The sequence below is a fragment of the Chaetodon trifascialis genome, chromosome 1 (genome assembly GCF_039877785.1).
Source record: "Chaetodon trifascialis isolate fChaTrf1 chromosome 1, fChaTrf1.hap1, whole genome shotgun sequence".
Taxonomy (NCBI): domain Eukaryota; kingdom Metazoa; phylum Chordata; class Actinopteri; order Chaetodontiformes; family Chaetodontidae; genus Chaetodon; species Chaetodon trifascialis.
Window position 1 is genome coordinate 1,984,580 of NC_092056.1, and position 18,293 is coordinate 2,002,872.

Genomic DNA, 18,293 nt, shown 5'->3' on the forward strand with positions numbered 1-18,293 from the left:
TCGACGTTTTTTTTTTTTAAATTAAGGACCAAAAACAACCTTATATGGACAGGTGTGTGCCTTTCCTCATTATGTCCAATGAACTAATTGAGCACTAATCCAGGACCACTGAGGCACCAGAGCTCCGCTGTGAGTGTCAAAGAGTGCGACTACTTTTGTGTTTAATCCAAAAACCTGCAGTGGAGGGTTTTATTTAGATCAATGAGGAAAAAAATGAATTGAATCCATTTCAAGAGGAGTCTGAAACGACATGTGTGAAAACTTACTACTTCTTAGTACTTACTTAGTACTTCAGATATCTCAGCCAACTGTTACAGTAATCTGCTGCTTAGAGCCAAGAACAGGAGACATGAGAGCGCTGAGAGGAGCCATCCTGCTCCATAAAGACTACTCTGAATTCTGCATTAAGTGCATTTTGCTGCTAATACTTTTGTACTTTTACTTCTTTACAGTTTGAATGCAGGACTTTTATTTGCACTGGTACTGTATTATTTTACTTTGGCAATGGATCTGAATATTTCTTCCGCCGCTGAAGACGAATTCCGTCATTTAAAAACACATAAACTCATTTGATAGAGGCACGACGCTGAAGGCAGACTGAAGTTTACTTCATGTGTAAGTGAGGATGAGGACGGAGGATTTCTGTGACGAAGCACGGAAAGACGATGTTATCTTGTTTCTGATTGGCTGAATGGACGCTGGAGCTGAGCTGTGACTAGTGCTGGGTCGTACCGTGCCGACCATAGATATATATAACAAATATATAGACATCTATAGTGCCGACGCTTCGGAACGTGTGTCAGAAATCCCGGAAGTGTTTAGTGAAGCGCGTAACGACGGTTGTGTCGTTTAGGGCGTGACGTCATGCTGGCGTTCGAGGCCTCGCTGGCTCAGGAAGTGGTTCGAGTATCGGCGCGATTTGTGAGCATATATATACACACACAGCAATGGACCCGCCGACACTTCGTGGGTCAGTGTCGGCGGGTTGTTGGTTTGTGTGTGACACAGGAGCATTTTGTTATACTGCTGCTTATTTTGATGGAGCCTGTGAGAAGCTGAAAACACCGAATAGAGACCGACTACAATGAAAAAGGAAAAAATCTAAACCAAAACAGTAACACTGAGTTAATTAGCGTCTGTTAGTGGTGCCCAGATGTATTCTATGGTGAGACACACAGTACATGTAATGTTTGGCGATATTACCAAAGCCGTCCCTGTGACAGCTTTAACATACTGCAAAACACATTTTCAGTATTTGTGAAGATGAACATGTTACAAATAAAATGAAACACTGATGTAAAGATGGTTTTTGTTTTGTTTTTTCTGTCGTAACCGGTAGCGTTAACGGCTAGATGACATCAGTTGGACTAGATAGTTAGCTAGCGGTAGCTAATTAAATGGTTGGCTAACGCTAGCTAACCGATGTATTGAACTTAACTTTACCTCGACTGTTACCGCTTACCGGTAGCATTAACTAGTTGGTTAGCTACGGCTATCGGTTACCGGCAGCGTTAACTTTTTTTTTATTTGACTACTTGCTTGACTTACTTCGTTGTCAGGCTGAAGTCCAACTGACTCAGTTTCTCAGTAGTTTTCCAGACCACCCGCAGCTTCACAGCGACTTGACGGTGACCGTATCCTCCCGTTTGTTGACGTTACCTCGACGGGTAACAGGAACTTTAGCTGCGGTTAGCTCGGCAGCTAACGTTAGCCGGCAGTCCGTTTACTGAAGGAGAAGATGGAGTAGCGTTTCCCATGGCTGCCAAGTAAATAGTGCAGGACATCTCAACTCGCCATCACTATTAAAAACAGAAACGTCTGACCCCAGTGAAGAGTGCAGTGGTCTCAATGATGATGATGATGATGATGATGATGATGACTGCGGTGTCTCCTCACCTGGAACATCTGTCTCAGCAGCAGCTCCTCCTGGTTCATGTCTGGTAAATAATCCCAAATGCAAAGATTATGCTCACAGAAACAACATTTTCTGTGCACTGAAACCACAACTCACTGGAAATGTGAGCCTGGTGTCAATATTTAAGAATAAAATCAGCATATATCTGTTATGTGTTTTGTTTTGTTTTTTAAATAAATCTATTGTTTAAATTGAATTTTGTGACCATGTAGTGTACTGAGTAGGACATTTTTCAGTTGAAATGAGCTCGTCAGCGCCCTCCAGCGGACAAACGATGACATGGAGAGACTTTCTGAATGACCTGAACGTGTCTGCCGTTTCTGTTCGGACAGTTTTGGATTCTCTTCAGCTGACATGTACACTGATGCTGATACATCTGAGATAGTCACATATGAACCATGTTGGTTAAAGGTCAGGCTCTGCTGCACGCAGACACCACACAGAAAGGTGGAGCTATACGTACACACAGGTGAGAGAGGTGCACACCTGTTTCCTCTCAAGTTTTGTCCTGACCACATAAACACCTGACTCACCCTGCTTATATCACACAGTGGAGGAACAGGTGCACATACCATAATACGCACTTGAAAACTAATGCAGTCTAATAAAGGTTAGCCTGCGTTAGCTCACTTGGGAGGAAGTAGTTTGAGGGGCTGTTGAAATGTGTTGCATTATCAGAGAGATGTTTCTGTTATTCAGCTGAGCCTCAGTGACACAGATGGAGTGCACTTCTCTGTATGAGCAAAGTTCAACACAGCCAAAACACTTTGAACATAAACTGGAATCACAGCCTCCATGCAGGGAGGACTGACTGCAAGACTTTTCTATCAGACTGCATTTTGTTTAGCTTGCTGTACCTAATAAAGTGGTAGCTGAGCGCATTTCTGAAAATGTATGAAGTGGAATCTCAAAGTGCTTTCTGAGCTGCATCCCAAACCTATGCTACATGCAAACTGTCTGCACTATTTAATATCTGCTAATTGTTAAAGCTACACTGGAAATCAACACACCTGCAGGAAGTTTCACTAACAGAAAATGACGTAATGCAAACGGCAAACGTCACACAGAGACGTCAAAGTGTTTGGGACAGCTACTTTATGCTTTTCTCGGGTTTTCCTGAAACTCTTTCACCATCAGACAACATTAGTTTATTATTTCCAGCTATTAGCAGCTCCGCCATTTCCGTTTTGCAATGCATTGTGGGACAATCCACAGCACACTATGACTGTTGGCCCTAAGACAACAAAGGGAAACCTTTCACAGCTATCAGAACTTTTAGAGAAATCTTTAATAACGAACTTGATAATCAGAAAATAATCAATGTTAAATACGAACATTTCGGCTGTAATCCCGCTCCTCTGCTGTCCTGCAGTGGCTAATCGAGCTAACGCCTCGTGACCGCGTCGAAAACTCTAGATTACATGAACGTTACATGACGTCAGCTAACGGCTCAGAGTTAGTTTAGTAAAGGTATTATCACAGTTTGTCACAGTCAAGTTTTAATTAGATATTAAGTTCACAGTAGTTTTGCTAGATGTTGTCTCTGATAAATGCAGAAATAAACGTTTCCTGGACTTGGATTTGTATGTTTTCTCTGAACTATTTGTCTGAGAGTCCAGTGTGAAGGATTTTGGGGGTTTACTGGTAGAAATGGAATACAATATTCACAATTATATTTTATTTGTGAATAATCGCCTGAAAATAAGAATTACTGTGTTTTACCTGAGAGGGGCGCAACAGTTAGGGAAGGTTCTCTTTGACAGAATCCGCCATGTTCTACAGTAGCCCAGACCGGACAAAACAAATACCAGCGCTTTGCCGGGGCTTAACGTCTGTCAGGATCTAGCGAGCACCGTAGAGGAATACGTGAATTCATAGATGAAAGTTGGCTGAAGTTACTTGACGTGACTTTGAACCAGCTGATTCTGATGACGCGGAGACTCGTGAATACTTTAACTCTTTATTTCAATGCGCGTGAACAGTGAGCCGCCTACAAAGCCTCAGTGGCAACAGAAGCTCTGATTGGTCAGACTCTACATACGCATAACAGTTGGCCAATCACATCTCCCGTTGCCTCTCCGTCAGTGGGAGTTTATTGGACTTTTGGGTGACACTCAGATAACTCGGCTTTTAATGAAAGATTGGAAATAGAAATAGAAATAGAAAGAGTAAATGTTAAATAACGAACCGTGAGACTGAATGTGATAGAAAGACATAAACGAATGAAAATAACTAAAAGTTAAATTTTAAATCCTTTTTGAAATATAGCAGTGAATTTTGAAATCAGTCCTCATCTAGACAGACAGAAAGAATATTCTTGTTTTTAATTCAGTCTTTATTTATAGAAAGGTAGAGACTGGCTGGTGCTCTTTTACCATAATTGAAATCATTTGTAATATCTTTAAACTCCGTGTATTTACGTGATTTCAATAAAACTCGCTCATTGAACCATCCTGTATAAATAAAGGTTGAACTAATGAATGAAAAGCAATAAACACTGTATTTATGTGGTGACACGCTAGAAGCTCCGTATGCAGATTGTAACGCCAAGGTGCTGAAAAACATGCAAAAGCAGATAAAGTATCTTTAAAAACCCAAATTATATTAGAAGAAATGGACGTTTACCTCTGTCTTGTTTGCTTGATGTCTGTTAAAAACTCTTCGGTGTTTGTTTCTGCTCGTACAAACGGAGGCCCTGACGGCCTGATGATCCATCACAGGCGGCTCCAGCAGGCCTGGACCGTAAGGACTGAGAGGGATACCACACTAGTGCAATATTATATTTATTTCTTACAGTGAATTTTGGTTGCCATACAAGAAGTGTTGAGGATTTGAGGGGGCAGGGGGAAGGAAGAGTGCAGTTACAGGAAAATTCTCTCTCTTTTCATTTCAGTAATTAGTTGACTCTATGATGATTTAGTAGCACAAAATTACAGCAACATAGAAAACATGAACACAAGTCTTTGCACAAATTACTGAAAACATCTTAGCCTCTATGAAGACTTAATCAAAGAATAAAATCTATTAATGAGAAAAAGAAACGAATTAAGAAAGAAAGAAAAAGAAACAGTTACCCAAATGTTGGACGATGATAAAGATGGGAGCGGTGTGTGAAGGGGTGGAAGGTCAGTGGGCCGTGCCCGTCCTAAACACGGCCTGGTGATGCTCTTTAAAGATTCCTACTACATCTACTCAGCTCTACATTTCCACAGAGAAAACTGCTCAGTGAGCTGCTGATCCGCACCAAGGAATCAGCAGCCACTGCTAATCTTTTTGGTGGATTTATGTATGTATACATATATATAGGTTTCATATAGTTTCCTACCAAGATGGCCTGCGGATATACTTTTTAAAAAATGTACAGATTTTGCTCTTTTTACACACACTTTCAGAAGACGAGAGAAGTCTGGTCAGGCAGATGGTGGTCGTCAGAAGATACCTGGGTTCTGTGGTCACTTGTTCGGCCAAAATATCTGAAGTCTACTACTGCAGTAGAGAGGATCTACTTTAGGCAACACTTCATTAAAACACTGACAAGTGATCGAATCGTGATATGTAACTTTATAATGGGAAAATAAAACACAACCAAGGAGATTCATCCAGAATAAATATTGCTTCTTACATAACCCATAAGTCTAATAATATCCACGTTTTTATCTATATAGTATTCTGTTTTTGGCAATCCACACGTCAGTGTTGAACAGGTTTTGTTCAGATAACCTCTATAAAATTTCATAGAACTCTATACAAATCTTTAAAAATACTGTGCTTTTCTAGCCCCTCCGACGCCTCGCTGTTTGTTTTAAAATAAGTTACATGTTCAAACAGGAACAGGATTAGCAGCATTGTCCCGTGCCGGCCTCCATACGGCTGATGTTCACAGAACACAGAGCTTGTGTATGTTTCACTTGTCTCCTCACCTACACGAAGCCGTGGAGTGCGATATGAAACCAAATAAAGGTGAAGTGGCTCTAAAACCATCTGTGTTTCCAGACGCTGGGTTACTGCCGAGCACACGTGAGTCGTGCTCTGAAAGAATCTGCTTTGAGGGAAATGCGAGCGACAGTGGTGCAGGAGGTGGAGGAGGTGGAGGAGGTGCAGGAGGGGAGCGGTGAGCTGTTTAAGGCATCCTCTGCAGGATGATGGGGTGGATGAGACCACTGCTGGTCCTCAGGTCAGCTCTGGCAACTATAAATCAACCTTCATAGAATTTCTTTTTTTTACTCTAAACCTTTTAATAGAGCTATACATATAATCAAATAGACATTTTATCCTGTTAAACACTCTTATATACACACATTTCAACACATACTGCACTTCTACTTCTGACCAGCCTGTATTCATCGCTAGCAAACACATATAAATGTCCAGCTTTATAAATGCTGATTTCGTTTTAAATTGGACCCTCACAGCAACGTTTGACGTCCGTCTCTGCAGCCGCAGTGAGACAGATGAGACTCTGGGACTCGGAGACGCTCTAGTTCAGTGGAGATGCAGCGACTGAGGTTCATCTGCAGCAGATCAGAGATGCTTTCTAGCCCTTTCTAATCTCACACAGGCTCACGCTGACGAACATCTGCCGGCTTCATCAGGTTATTCTCTGGGTTTTTGCACAGTGGTTAGAGGGCTGCACAAGGCATGAGGACTCATGTGAACACGTAATTCAACGTAAAACCCTGAAGCCTCCATCTGCTCTAAAAGCCAACGGTAGGGTGAGATTTCACGTCGTTACCCTGCTGATATGTACAACCTCAAGCCAAGATGTTCACTTTCAACGGCCTGACTGTGAGGGGCCGCCGGCGTCAGTCCGAACGCTTCTTCACTGGAGGAAAACCTGACTGCTGACGGCCGGTCTGGTCTGAAACACTTTCCTCTGAGCACTTTCTCTAAACAGCGGCTGCGGTTTGGGATGCTGTTTGGTTCATTTAGCATCTGGTTGGATTTGAGCTCGAGTTAGCTTGATGCTAACGAGTCTCTTGTCCTCGATCTTTTTTATTAACAAAGAACAATGTACAAAATGTTCTGGTAGTCATTTAGCTAAATAGAAAATACAGAATTTTTCTAGGAAAACTTGAGTTTTAGCTCTTTAAATATCAACCTGTGAGTTTTACTTGGTTGCTTATAACTCGTGTTATTTAAAACTGTTGCCAGCTAAAAAAGGGCTCCAAAAGGACTCGATGCTGGATTCAAATTCAATAAAATGCTTTTAAATAACACCTTCAGTAGTTCTACATTTTGGGAAAAATGCTTTTTTTCTTTCTTGCTGAGAGTTTAATGAGAAAATTCATACAACTCATGTAAATATGGAGCTTGAGCCAGAAGATAATTAGCGTAGCTTAGCATTAAGCATGGAAACAGCCATGCTACGGCTCTGCACGTCTGTACTAGTTTCCGCGGTGCTTTGAGCTAAATGCTAACATTAGCACTAAACACGAAGTACAGCCGAGGCTGATGGGAGTTTCCCGAAGTTTTGAAGGTATTTTGCTGGAGCCAAATTAAATTTCTGACCTGATGATGGCGCTGGATGAATACCTGAAACTAATGTCATACCAATCCATCCAGAAGGTGTTGAGACATTTTACTCCCAACCACAAATATCAACCTCATGGTGGGGCTGGAGGGAACGTCGGGGGGGTCGCCGGGCTTCATGAATGTCTGCACACTGTTTCATGGCAGTCATTCAAAAGCTGTTCACATATTTCAGATCGACAGACTGCATTTCCATCCATCGAGCCGTGCGGCTAACACGGCTACAAACCGGCCTGCTAACACCTCTACGGCTCACTAACAGCTGAGATACTGAATAACGAGTGAGTCTGTGAGCTTTTAGAGCCGGCAGGTAGATATTATTCTTGTTTTTAATTTTCCTTTAAATGTATTTTGTTTTACTTTTATTTTTTCTCTTCTCTTCTAATTTCTTCCTTTCTTTCCCTCGTTCTTTGAAATGTATGATTTTAATGTATTTTTATGCTTCTGTAAAGCACTTTGAATTGCCTGGTGTATGAATTGTGCAATACAAATAAATCTGCCTCGCCTTAAACTTTGTACAGAGGCAGGCTAACCGTTTTGTCTTTATGCTAAGCTAACTGTCGCCCGGCTCCAGACATTAGAGTGGAATCAATCTTCTTATCTAACTTGCAGAAAGAAAGCCAATAAATGTATTTCCCAAAATGAAATCCTTCCTTTAAACACCCGTAATCCTCTCTCTAAAAACCTCGACTTCTGCCGCCAACACGGGGCGTTTGGTAGCGGCATCACCGCGGGGCCACGCGAGTACAGAGTGTTGACCTGCTGACGGGAAAGTGGAAGGAGATCTGACAGAATGAAGAAAAGTGCAAATAAAGAGCAGCTCAACATCCGATTCCAGACAGTCTGAACGCTGTGAGAAACAAATAAAACCAGAATCAATCATCAAAAATCAAACTGTGATCACTGACAGCAGTTTCCTGGAGTGACTTCATCTCCTTCATCCTTCATGTGTTCACAAAGTGGTGAACTCGCTCCATCCTTTCATACCCAATCCTGATCCTCTCACCTGTTCCCAATCAGCCTGTTTACCTGTGCAATGATCCAAACAGGTGTTTCTGGAGCGTTCCACATCTTTCAGTCTGTGAAACGTGTCGCTGCATCAGATTCACAATAAGCAGATATTTACAAAAACCAGTGAAGCTGATGAGGAAAAACATGAAATATGTTGACTTTGGACTGTTTTCAGGTGAGTTTGCGTCATAAAGGATCAGCAGGTGATCACTTCCTGTTTTTTTGATGTTTTAAACAGCGTCAGAACTGTTCTGGAATCAGCGTTTTAGTTGATCTATAATGTGGCCTACACGGGAGATCCATGGAAAAAGCTAAACTGACCTGTTGATATTTTGGGTCAACCATTGACACACACGCGCGCACGCACACATGCGCACACACATACACACAACAGCAGAGGGAAAAGCCAAGAGGGTCAAGGACGCCCTTTGCAGACAGACAGGCAGGTAAAACCATTTCAAGGTGATATTTCTGGTCCAACGTGTGTCTGTCCTTCTCGTGTCCCCGCCTCTGTTTCCCTCGTGTGATGAGGTGGACACCGGGGGGGTGTGGACTGGCGAGGGGCCCCGGGGCCCCTGCTACAGCAGAGCTCCTCGTCTGGTGACCACCTCTCTCCACGCTCTGCTCTCTGTCAGGAGAAGAAGGCCATCGCAGTATCGGCGTGTGTGTGCATGCTGAGGGTTTGTTTGCCTGTGAAGACGTGTGTGTTCTCGTCTGTCAGTGTGTGGCACTGTGCATGAAGTGTGTGTGAGTGTGTGTGTGTGTGTGTGTGTGTGTGTGAGTGAGTGAGTGTGTGTGTGTGTGTGTGTGTGTGTGTGTGTGTGTGTGCGCGCGGACATGAGATGTGGTTATTTGTTTAAACATGTCAGCTAATGTTCTTATTTTGACACAAACAGGTGAAAAGCAAAAAAATGGAGTCTATCTCAAATTTTTCTCTACAACCTTAGATGCACCCAGAAATATAACTCCGGTAGGACTCTAGTGAAGAAATATTATTCTCTGAACAAACTCTAGCAAAGATAGAAAAGGAGCAACGACCAGCTCAGCTGGTTTTTCATGCACCCACATCGGGTGTATGGAAAAAGTCTTGGTATCCAAAGCAGTTGGGTGAGCACGAGTCTTCATGTGAAAGAAACTTCCAGACGAGTGTTTTCCAGTGTTTGAGTTCACACCTTTGCAGAGAGTCTGTTTCCTGCTCAGTCCTTCCTACTGGCCTCCTCTGCTTTCTCTCTCCTGGATGTGACATAGCAGCTAATCTCTGCACTTCCTCCCGACATCCCATGATTCCCTGATGCTCAGGGCGGCGGGAAGGAGGAAGAGGGCGGACAAGACCGGAGCACTGAGATGAGGGCGGCGGAGGATGAGAGAGGACAAACACAGCAAGAGGCAGCATCAGCTTGGACAAAACTTCTACCCAGTTCCACGACTTGAGATTATGTCTGATGAAGAGATTGGTAAAAGTGATCGGCGACACCTCCCTCTCCTCGGCCCTGACTCCACGCGGCGCCCCCCCCGTCTCCTCGGGGCTTATCTATCCTGCAGCAGCTTGAGGGCCCTCTCGATGTTCATGCGGTGGCCCACCCTCGTCACGCCCAGGTCTATCAGGTCCTCTTTTTGCAGCGAGGGCAGGTGGGCGCCCTCGATCTCATTGTCCAGGAAAGCGTCCCTGTGCTCCCCCAGGTTGAGGCTTTCGAGCCAGTCCGCCACGTCGTGCTTGCTCCATAGTTCCATGGGTTTGGAGGCGAAGGGCTTACCCGAGGCCGCCACCGCCTGCATCAGCGTGAGCGGCGACGGGGAGCGCGAGCTTCCGCTGCCGCCGCACGAGGAGCTCAGGCTGTAGCCTCCGCCGCTGCCCATGGGCGGGGTGGGCAGGCCGAAGACGTCGGTGAGGGTGGGCGACACGGAGGGCGGCAGCGAGGAGCAGGGCGTGAGGGAGGAGGCGGAGTCTGGCGGGCTGCAGGGGTGCGTCTGGGATGGGAGGCTGCTGGGAGGAGTGGAGGTGAGGGCGGCGGCGGTGGCGTTGTTACGCATTCCTGAGTCTTCTGTGGGAGGCCTGAGAGGGACAGAGAGGAGACGGCAGGTCAGCCAGAGACACAGAGCTGATGATGACAAACCTGCAGAGCTGAACGGCCTGTTTGACACGTTTTAACCACGAACCACGCGTTCTGTACGTCCACAGAGTCAACAGCTGACTGCACATCTGCAGCCCGATGGAAACTCCACACTGACGCCATTCTCTCAAACGAGTCTGCAAACAGTTTCCTCTGCACACATCCAGCAGACGCATTTAGCTGCTGAGTGCTCCTTAACTTTGTCTTTTGTTCATGAGATGTTTAAGAATGAGCTAAAATGTGGCAGACTGGAGTCATGAAGGCAGAGTCTTTGTGTTTGTTTGAGGACCTTCACACAGATTTCATAATGTAATGCTGCACAGTGAACAGTAGGTGGCACCACAGGCACACCTTTCTACCACAGCTGCAGCAGCTGATGTTCAATGTTGAACCAGGCCGGAGCCTTTCTGGTGATAATCTTTTTCCATTTCTGACTTTTTAACAACAGAAACTTCACCTTTCTGCCTTTAATGTTTGTATTCATATTGTTGATATTTTTCTGAGCTCTCAGCTGTTTGCTGTCCTCTTGTATTTGTGACTTCTTGTGTCTCCTGGATTCATTTGCTCCATTCACATTTTAATACTGCAATTATTTTACTGTTATATAATTCTATTAAAGCACAATTTGTGATTCACTCCACCAGCAAAACTCCAGATATGAACCTGTGATCAGTCCCAAAGTGATAAAGTTCATCTTTTAACAAATAAACTAACAGCAAAGTTACACACGTGAAAAGATTCATTCATTCATTTATGAAGGTAGCATGAAAACAGGCCTTCATCAGGATCAGCTGACAAACACATTAAAGAGCTGCTGCGTTGACTTTGATCATCATCACAGTCTGAACCTGAAGTGGATTAACATCCAGTCTGACTTGTGAACTTTGTTGCTGTTGAATTAATAAATGGTTGATTACAGACTTCTCTGTAAATAAAGTTTAAATAATAAAGTTTTTAGGTGACTTATCAGGATTATTGAAACCCTCCTCTCACACACTCACGTATATGTTCAGTCCAAGAGCTGAAAGACTGAAGACTTAATCTTATTTGATGACATTTAACAAGTTTTGAAAGTCGTGAATTCAAGAAATCCTGCGAAATACTTTTTAATATTCATATTCTAAAAACTCTACTTCTTCGCCTCTCTTTCCCTCAAATGTCCGTCATTTAGGGACTTTTCAGCCTCTTCCAGCGTAAACTCTCAGCTATTATGTGTAGTGGTTTATTACTTTCATGTGAATTATTCTGTAGCAGCAGCAACAATGGCCGAGCGGAGGCCTGAAGGTGGAGGAAAGGCTGCTGCATGCTGAGTGTTCAGCAGCCAGAGGGAAGCCTGCAGCGCTCCGTCCACCCACTGCTTCTTAATGGATGGATGTGTACAACTGCATGGGGAGGGAAGGTTACTCTAACCTTTTTATAGCCTTTTCACTCCGAGGGGGAGCAGAAGAACAGAGGACTGAAGTAACCGTTTTCCCTCAGAGAAATTGACATCGTCAGCAAAGAAATATCACTTATGTTTCATCAAAATGAAGGAAAGAAGGAGCGTCGCCTGTCCACCCTGCGAGATAAATCTGTTTGGTTTCAGGTGATTAATGGGTCAAGAAAAAACTTCTGTTTTTGTTCTGGAGAAACATGAGTCAGTTTCACAGCTTCAGGAGGGTTAGAGGAAAAATTCACCCGTTATTCAAACTGTGTCGAGAGGCTGAAAGCACTGCTTCACTTTACAGGACGAGGCTGCTGACGCTCTGTTTTCGTCCTCACTGTTAATTATCTCATGACAGAACCAAAGCCGAGCACTCGGTGGGACACAAATAAACCAAAAACAGCAAAATAAACGATTCAGACAGTGAGACTCGCTCTCTGTCGTCCTGCTGCCCAAATACTCACGACAGCACAGAATGCAGATTAATCCTCCACTGAAAATAGTCCCAAACAAAAGCATCATTTCCTCCTGTTTGAACAGCTTCTGCTAGAAACTGCAGAGCAGCTGTTTTAGCAAACTGTGAAAAAATGAGACTATATATTGTATTTATGAGCCGCTTTGAATATGTGTGTCTTCAGCCAATGGGCTTGGAGCTGAGAGCCGCAGACAGGAAGTGCTGACAGATGGACAGACACGTGGCTGGTTTGGGTCTTTTCATGGGATTTGTTGACAGTAATGAAATGATGGAATAACTGACCGACTGAAGACCACCACCACAAGCAGAAACACAGTGTGTGTGTGTGTGTGTGTGTGTGTGTGTGTGTGTGTGCATACACACTCAGTCCATGCAGAATGGTCACACCTCCCTTCAGCTTCCCTCGGGCTCATAAACTGATTGAATTCTCAACACACAAATTGAGCTAAAAGCGACTGTTCTGAGACGAGCAAAGGGCAGAAAACAGGCCAAACCTGACCTCCATGCTCTCACAATGACTTTCTCCACCAATCGCGAGGAGCTACGTGTAGCCTAGATATTGCTCTCTCCTACTTGTGACATATGGAACGGCCCGAGGGGAAGCGAAGGGGACTGAGAGGGTCGCTCTGCCAAAGTGGAACTGGGCCATTGTTAAAGCGCTGCCTTCACTGCGCCCGGCCACTTTGTGAAAAAACTTACGGTCGTCACTTTTCAGCAGCGGCTTCTCCACGGGAGGCGGTGTTGGGTGGATGAGATGGAGAGGGAGGACAACGTTAGACATGTGACGAGCATCATGCAGGAACACACACACATAAACACAAATGAGATGACAGCAGAGGGGGGATGATGAGGAGCATCCTCACAAACGGCTGCAAACCAACTTTCACTTCCGTTCTGCTGCTCGAGCACGACTCCCGCTGCTGGGCCACAACATTTCACTTTCGTCTTCATCGGACCGGACAACTGCGCTCCGACTGCGGCTCAAAGCAGCAGCACGGAGGCTTCAAAATGCTTCTGCCAGGCACTCGTCCAATGGGTATCCTGCTATTCTGTCTTCCATTCAGCACGTTTAGTTACAGGAGTCCAACTGATGTGAAAAGTATGTAATTGCCTATTAGACTAATTAGCACAGGGCCTCGTTTAGCTTCTCTGACCTTATTACCATTTCTTGCAGCTACTTAAAGTCACGTATAACAAAAGAGGACGGTGCTGTGAACCTGTCTCTTTAATGGCACGTTGACAACAAAGTTTTATGATCATCAGGAACTCACAAAATCATATTTATGAACCGAAGAGTCTGCAGCCACAGCAGCGTCTCTGTGAGGCCGCGCTCAGGCACAGCAGCACCGAAAGCTAAACGCTAACACAACATGCTAACATGAGCTCTGATGCAGGTCATTTTCACCTTTAACACCACTGTGGTTTTATTTGTTAGCATGCTAATATCTGCTACACAGAGCTGATAACCAAAGATCTGGATAAGCTGAGATTCAGAGCTGATGATGATGATGATGCTGCTGCAAAGTTAGGACGATTCATCCTGTGAGGATGAATTTTAGCGGTTTATGAGCAGTCACAGCATCACGACAGTCAGCGCTCTTCATCCTCATTAATATCCGCACAAAATTTCACAGCAATGAATCCAAAAGCTGCAGAGACATTTCAGCCTGGGCGCCATGACACCGCTCGCACGACATCCCTGGAGTCACGTCACGTGGAAATTAGAGGTTAAGATGCTGCTTGTGAGAAGTTTTTCAGGACAGACTGAAGAAAGAAACGTGGTGATGATGACTGGACTGACCTGACGGACGCATGTAACACAGAGGTTTACTTCAAAACCCACAGGAGACATTATCTGAGCTCTGGACAAAATGGACAACCTCTGTTTGATTGTGGATGTTGTGTAAAAACTCACTGTGAGTTCATGTTACCGCTTCCACTAATAAGCAATGAAAATGATCTCGATGCTCAAATGTTTACTTCAATAATCAGACAGAAGAAACCTGCAGAAGATGAAGCTTCGAGCTTCGCAGCGGGCAGGAACGAGCTAAAAACCAACAGGCTCACTCTGCAAACGGACCACGACACTCTCGCAGCCGAGCCCCCGCGCTCACGCTGGGAACGTTAGCACGTGTCGCTCGCCGGCCTTCAGCACGGCGCAGGAGCAACGCTCGCGCTCCTCAGCTGAGCGGGCTGAGAGGAAAGTGATGCAGTGCTATTGATATCTGTGGTGGGAGACCTCGCCTTCGCCACGCCCACGCATCGCATGACTCCCTGCCTCTCTCCGGCTCACGCATACGGGGTCGCATTCATCGGCATGCATGCACACGCTGCCTTTATTTATAGAAGCTCGAACACACACACACACACACACGCACACACGCACACACACACACGCAGACTGACTCGGCTGTGCCGGGTTACATAACGGTGGCCTACTAAAGCAGCGCGGCACGTGACCTGCGTGAGATGATGCTGAACTCTGCTGAGGGTTAGGCCTGCCATCCTCTCGCTCCATCTCTCTCTCTCACACACACACACACACACACACACACACACACACACACACACACACACACACACACACACACACACACACACACACACACACACACACACCCCTCCCCCGACTCAGACTGACATCACTGGAGGCCTCAAGGCTGCTCTCATCAGCTGGTTGCTAGGCAACCCTTTCGTCCACAGGCACAACCAACGCACATTTAATCTGGGAGGCTAAGAGACAGGGATAAAAAAAAAGAGAAGAAGAAGAGAGAAAAAAACCCACAAACGTCCAAAAGAGAAAATGTGATGTTACTGCTGGTGTTGAGGCCGATACAACGCACTGAGGAAGAGAGGGTGAAAAAAGAGAGGAAGAGGAGCGACTGTGCACTAGAACGAGAGAGCAGGGAAGGTTGGGGGGGGGGGGGCATGTGTGAATCTAGGCCATCTTCTGTGCATCTCTGCCGCCATCTGTTTGGTGGTCTCAGAAGCAGGACCACCTTTACCCTCCTCAGGCCTCTTCATGTGAAGAGATGCCGCCTTCGCCGCCTACGACCTTATCTGCTGTCACCGAGCGCGAACCCTCTCCGCAGAAAACCCCCCCGAGCACGGAGGCAGATAACCGGAGACCCCGGTGGCAAACGAGTGTGTGTGGTTCAAACTCCATCTGACATGAGGAGCGCACAGAGAGGCCTCAGAGCAACAGACAGAACGCTCAGCGCTGCTTCACAGCCCGACGGAGTCAGAGCCGGGCGCCGTTTGGGTTCGGCTCGCCCGTTTTCCAACATGGCAGCCAGGTCTCACACTTTCTGGATGTACCTGAGGGCTGAACGCTGCCGCCTCATCAGGGCAGGATGGTGTCTGATCCCACAGTCAGACCGTCAACGTTGCCTCAAACTTCAAACAGATCTACCCCTTAAAGTCTACCAAACACAGCAAAGAGCGAATGCAGACCCGTAAATCACATTTACCTTCTCCGAGCCTCAGCTGTGTGTGATCGGATGTACAGCTGGGGACAACCGTGATGAGTTTTGCTTAACTGTGGGCAGAAATATTGAAATAGTAAACCAAGTTTGAGATTTCTACTCCAACATGATGCCTCATAAAAGCAGCAGAGTCTGTGGGTGTAGCTCTGAAATTACACCACCAACCATTACTGTAGATTCAGGTATTCATCTGTGTCCAGTGACAGAATCACTGGCCGGTCTGCCTCCACCCAAAAAATCATCCAACAACAGAGAATATATTTATCTGCCAACCGTCTCCTAAATGAGAGTTTACACGATCTTTGGTCACTTCCTGCGTCCTCTGATCGGATCATTTAGGAAGCCTTAGAGATGCTTTCCAGCCAGATGCTGGCAGCTGTGCGTCAGCCTCTCTGAGCTGTGCACATATGTTTCTCTCCTCTCTGGTGTAACTACGTCAGTAAGCTGTGTGTGGAGCTGATCTCCACCGAGTCTTCAGAGCTCTGACAGTGACACAGAGTAAACTGAAGTAAGCCATCGTTCACTCTCATTAAAGCTTCATACAGGAGGTGTAAACATAGCGCACGCTGCCCTCTACACCATCCAAGAGCTATGGTGGAATTTATCTGACTATTAAACGATCCGCTGCCAGGAAACCAGGACATTCAGCTTCCTGTTGGGGGTGCACATATGTATAAACGTAAATGAAAATCTGACATGAACTTTCTGGCTCGATCCTGAATTTTCTCTACGACACACAGACTGTTCTTTTCTTTTTCTCGATGATGAAGATGAAGGTCCTCATGGCTTCATCTTAGGCCTCTTTAAGTAAACATCAACATGCTCAAGACAAATGTAACAATTCAGCAATCACACTGTATGCAGATGACACTCTTCAACTGATGTGCTGCGTATTATACTTATATTCTTAAATATTTAGCATTTATTTGTAATGCGAGACGTTGTTGGTATGAACCAAATCTGTGCTTTAAAGTACAGACATACTCGTGTCTGGTGAAAACTGATGTGTGCAGGTACACAGACTGGTTGACTGAGCGTTACCGTGTTTGTCTTCATGCTTAAGAGTCAGCAGATTCGTAACAGCCCATGAACCTGAGGACATGCAGAGCAGCTTTTCCTGTTAATGACCTTCTGGAGGTCCATTCCTGTCGTCAGAGTAGTTAATGTCCCTCAGGTGATGCAGAGGTTTGTGCACTGACTAATACTTTCTGCTCTCATTTTCAGATTTATTCCTCATTTTAATCATGTTTTCTTTTTCTTTCCTTACATATTTTCATTAGTGCTGTCCAAAATATTGCGTTATTAACGCGTTAACGCAAATCAATTTTAACGGTGTCATTTTTTTTTATCGCGCGATTAACGCTCTTTGTGACCTCGTGAACTTGTAGTTTTTTATAAGTTGTGGCCACTGCTAGTAACGTAAGAAAAACTACAGGATCCGATTGTAAACCAGAAACAAAACAATAGGCACGCCCCACGCATGTTTTGGTCTTGCCTGCTTGCTAGCTGTAAAAGAGTAGGCTACCGGTTTGTGTGGATGTCAAGTGTGAAACGCCGAAATGATGCGAACAAGATTCTGAATGGAAAGTTTAGTTTCAAAAAGTTGTCAGATGGTTCGACTGACAAGACCAAAGTTATCTGTGTGTGTTGTCGGTGTGAACTGAGTTATCACCATAGCATCCAGTCTGAAACACCACTTGATGGCCAAACACGTGGCGAATGCGAATTCTCCGCCGCCTCCTTGTCAAAACCAGACGACAATGGATGCTTTCAACAGAGGCGTATGGATACCGCAACCAAGAACAAGCTGACTGCAGCCATACACAAGTAATGTTCATTCTTTCTGGAGAGAAATAAGAGGCTGCGTTGATGAGCCTCTGGTGAATAAACAGAAGAGCGTTATAGTCTGACTGCTTGTATGTTCAGGGGAAACTTAAGAAAGGAAAGTTTAAGCCGTGGTTTAACTGAACTATAGGCTGAGTCCTAGTTTACAATGATGTGCACTTTGTAACTTTATCTTGTATCACTCTGTTTTGATCCCTTTGAAAGTGCTGTTGAAGAGCTTTTTTGTAACCAAGTATTTATTTATTTTCTGTCATCTGTTTATTGACAGTGTTAAATTGTGCGAGATTTGATCCGTTCAAAGTGAGAATGTCAGTGTGAAATAAAACACTACACGTTGTTGTTTTCAATAAAGAACATTTGCACAAAGCAAGCCTATCCACTTTCCCTTGTTGATAAGAGTATTAAAATGATAATTAATGGGAGATAACAATAGATAACAATGTGCGATTAATTTGCGATTAATCGCGAGTTAACTATGATATTCATGCAATTAATCGCG

The 18,293-nt window shown here is 44.8% G+C and overlaps 1 protein-coding gene across 1 annotated transcript in view; it reads right to left on the minus strand.

Annotated features, from left to right (window-relative positions):
* Nucleotides 1–4,681: 4,681 nt before the first annotated feature.
* Nucleotides 4,682–18,293, minus strand: part of shank2a (SH3 and multiple ankyrin repeat domains 2a) — a 164,913-nt gene continuing 151,301 nt past the window's right edge. The window contains exon 24 of the mRNA XM_070970007.1: nucleotides 4,682–10,508. Coding sequence (XP_070826108.1) covers nucleotides 9,983–10,508 — 526 coding nt within the window. The 3' untranslated portion in view covers nucleotides 4,682–9,982. The remainder of the gene's footprint in view (nucleotides 10,509–18,293) is intronic.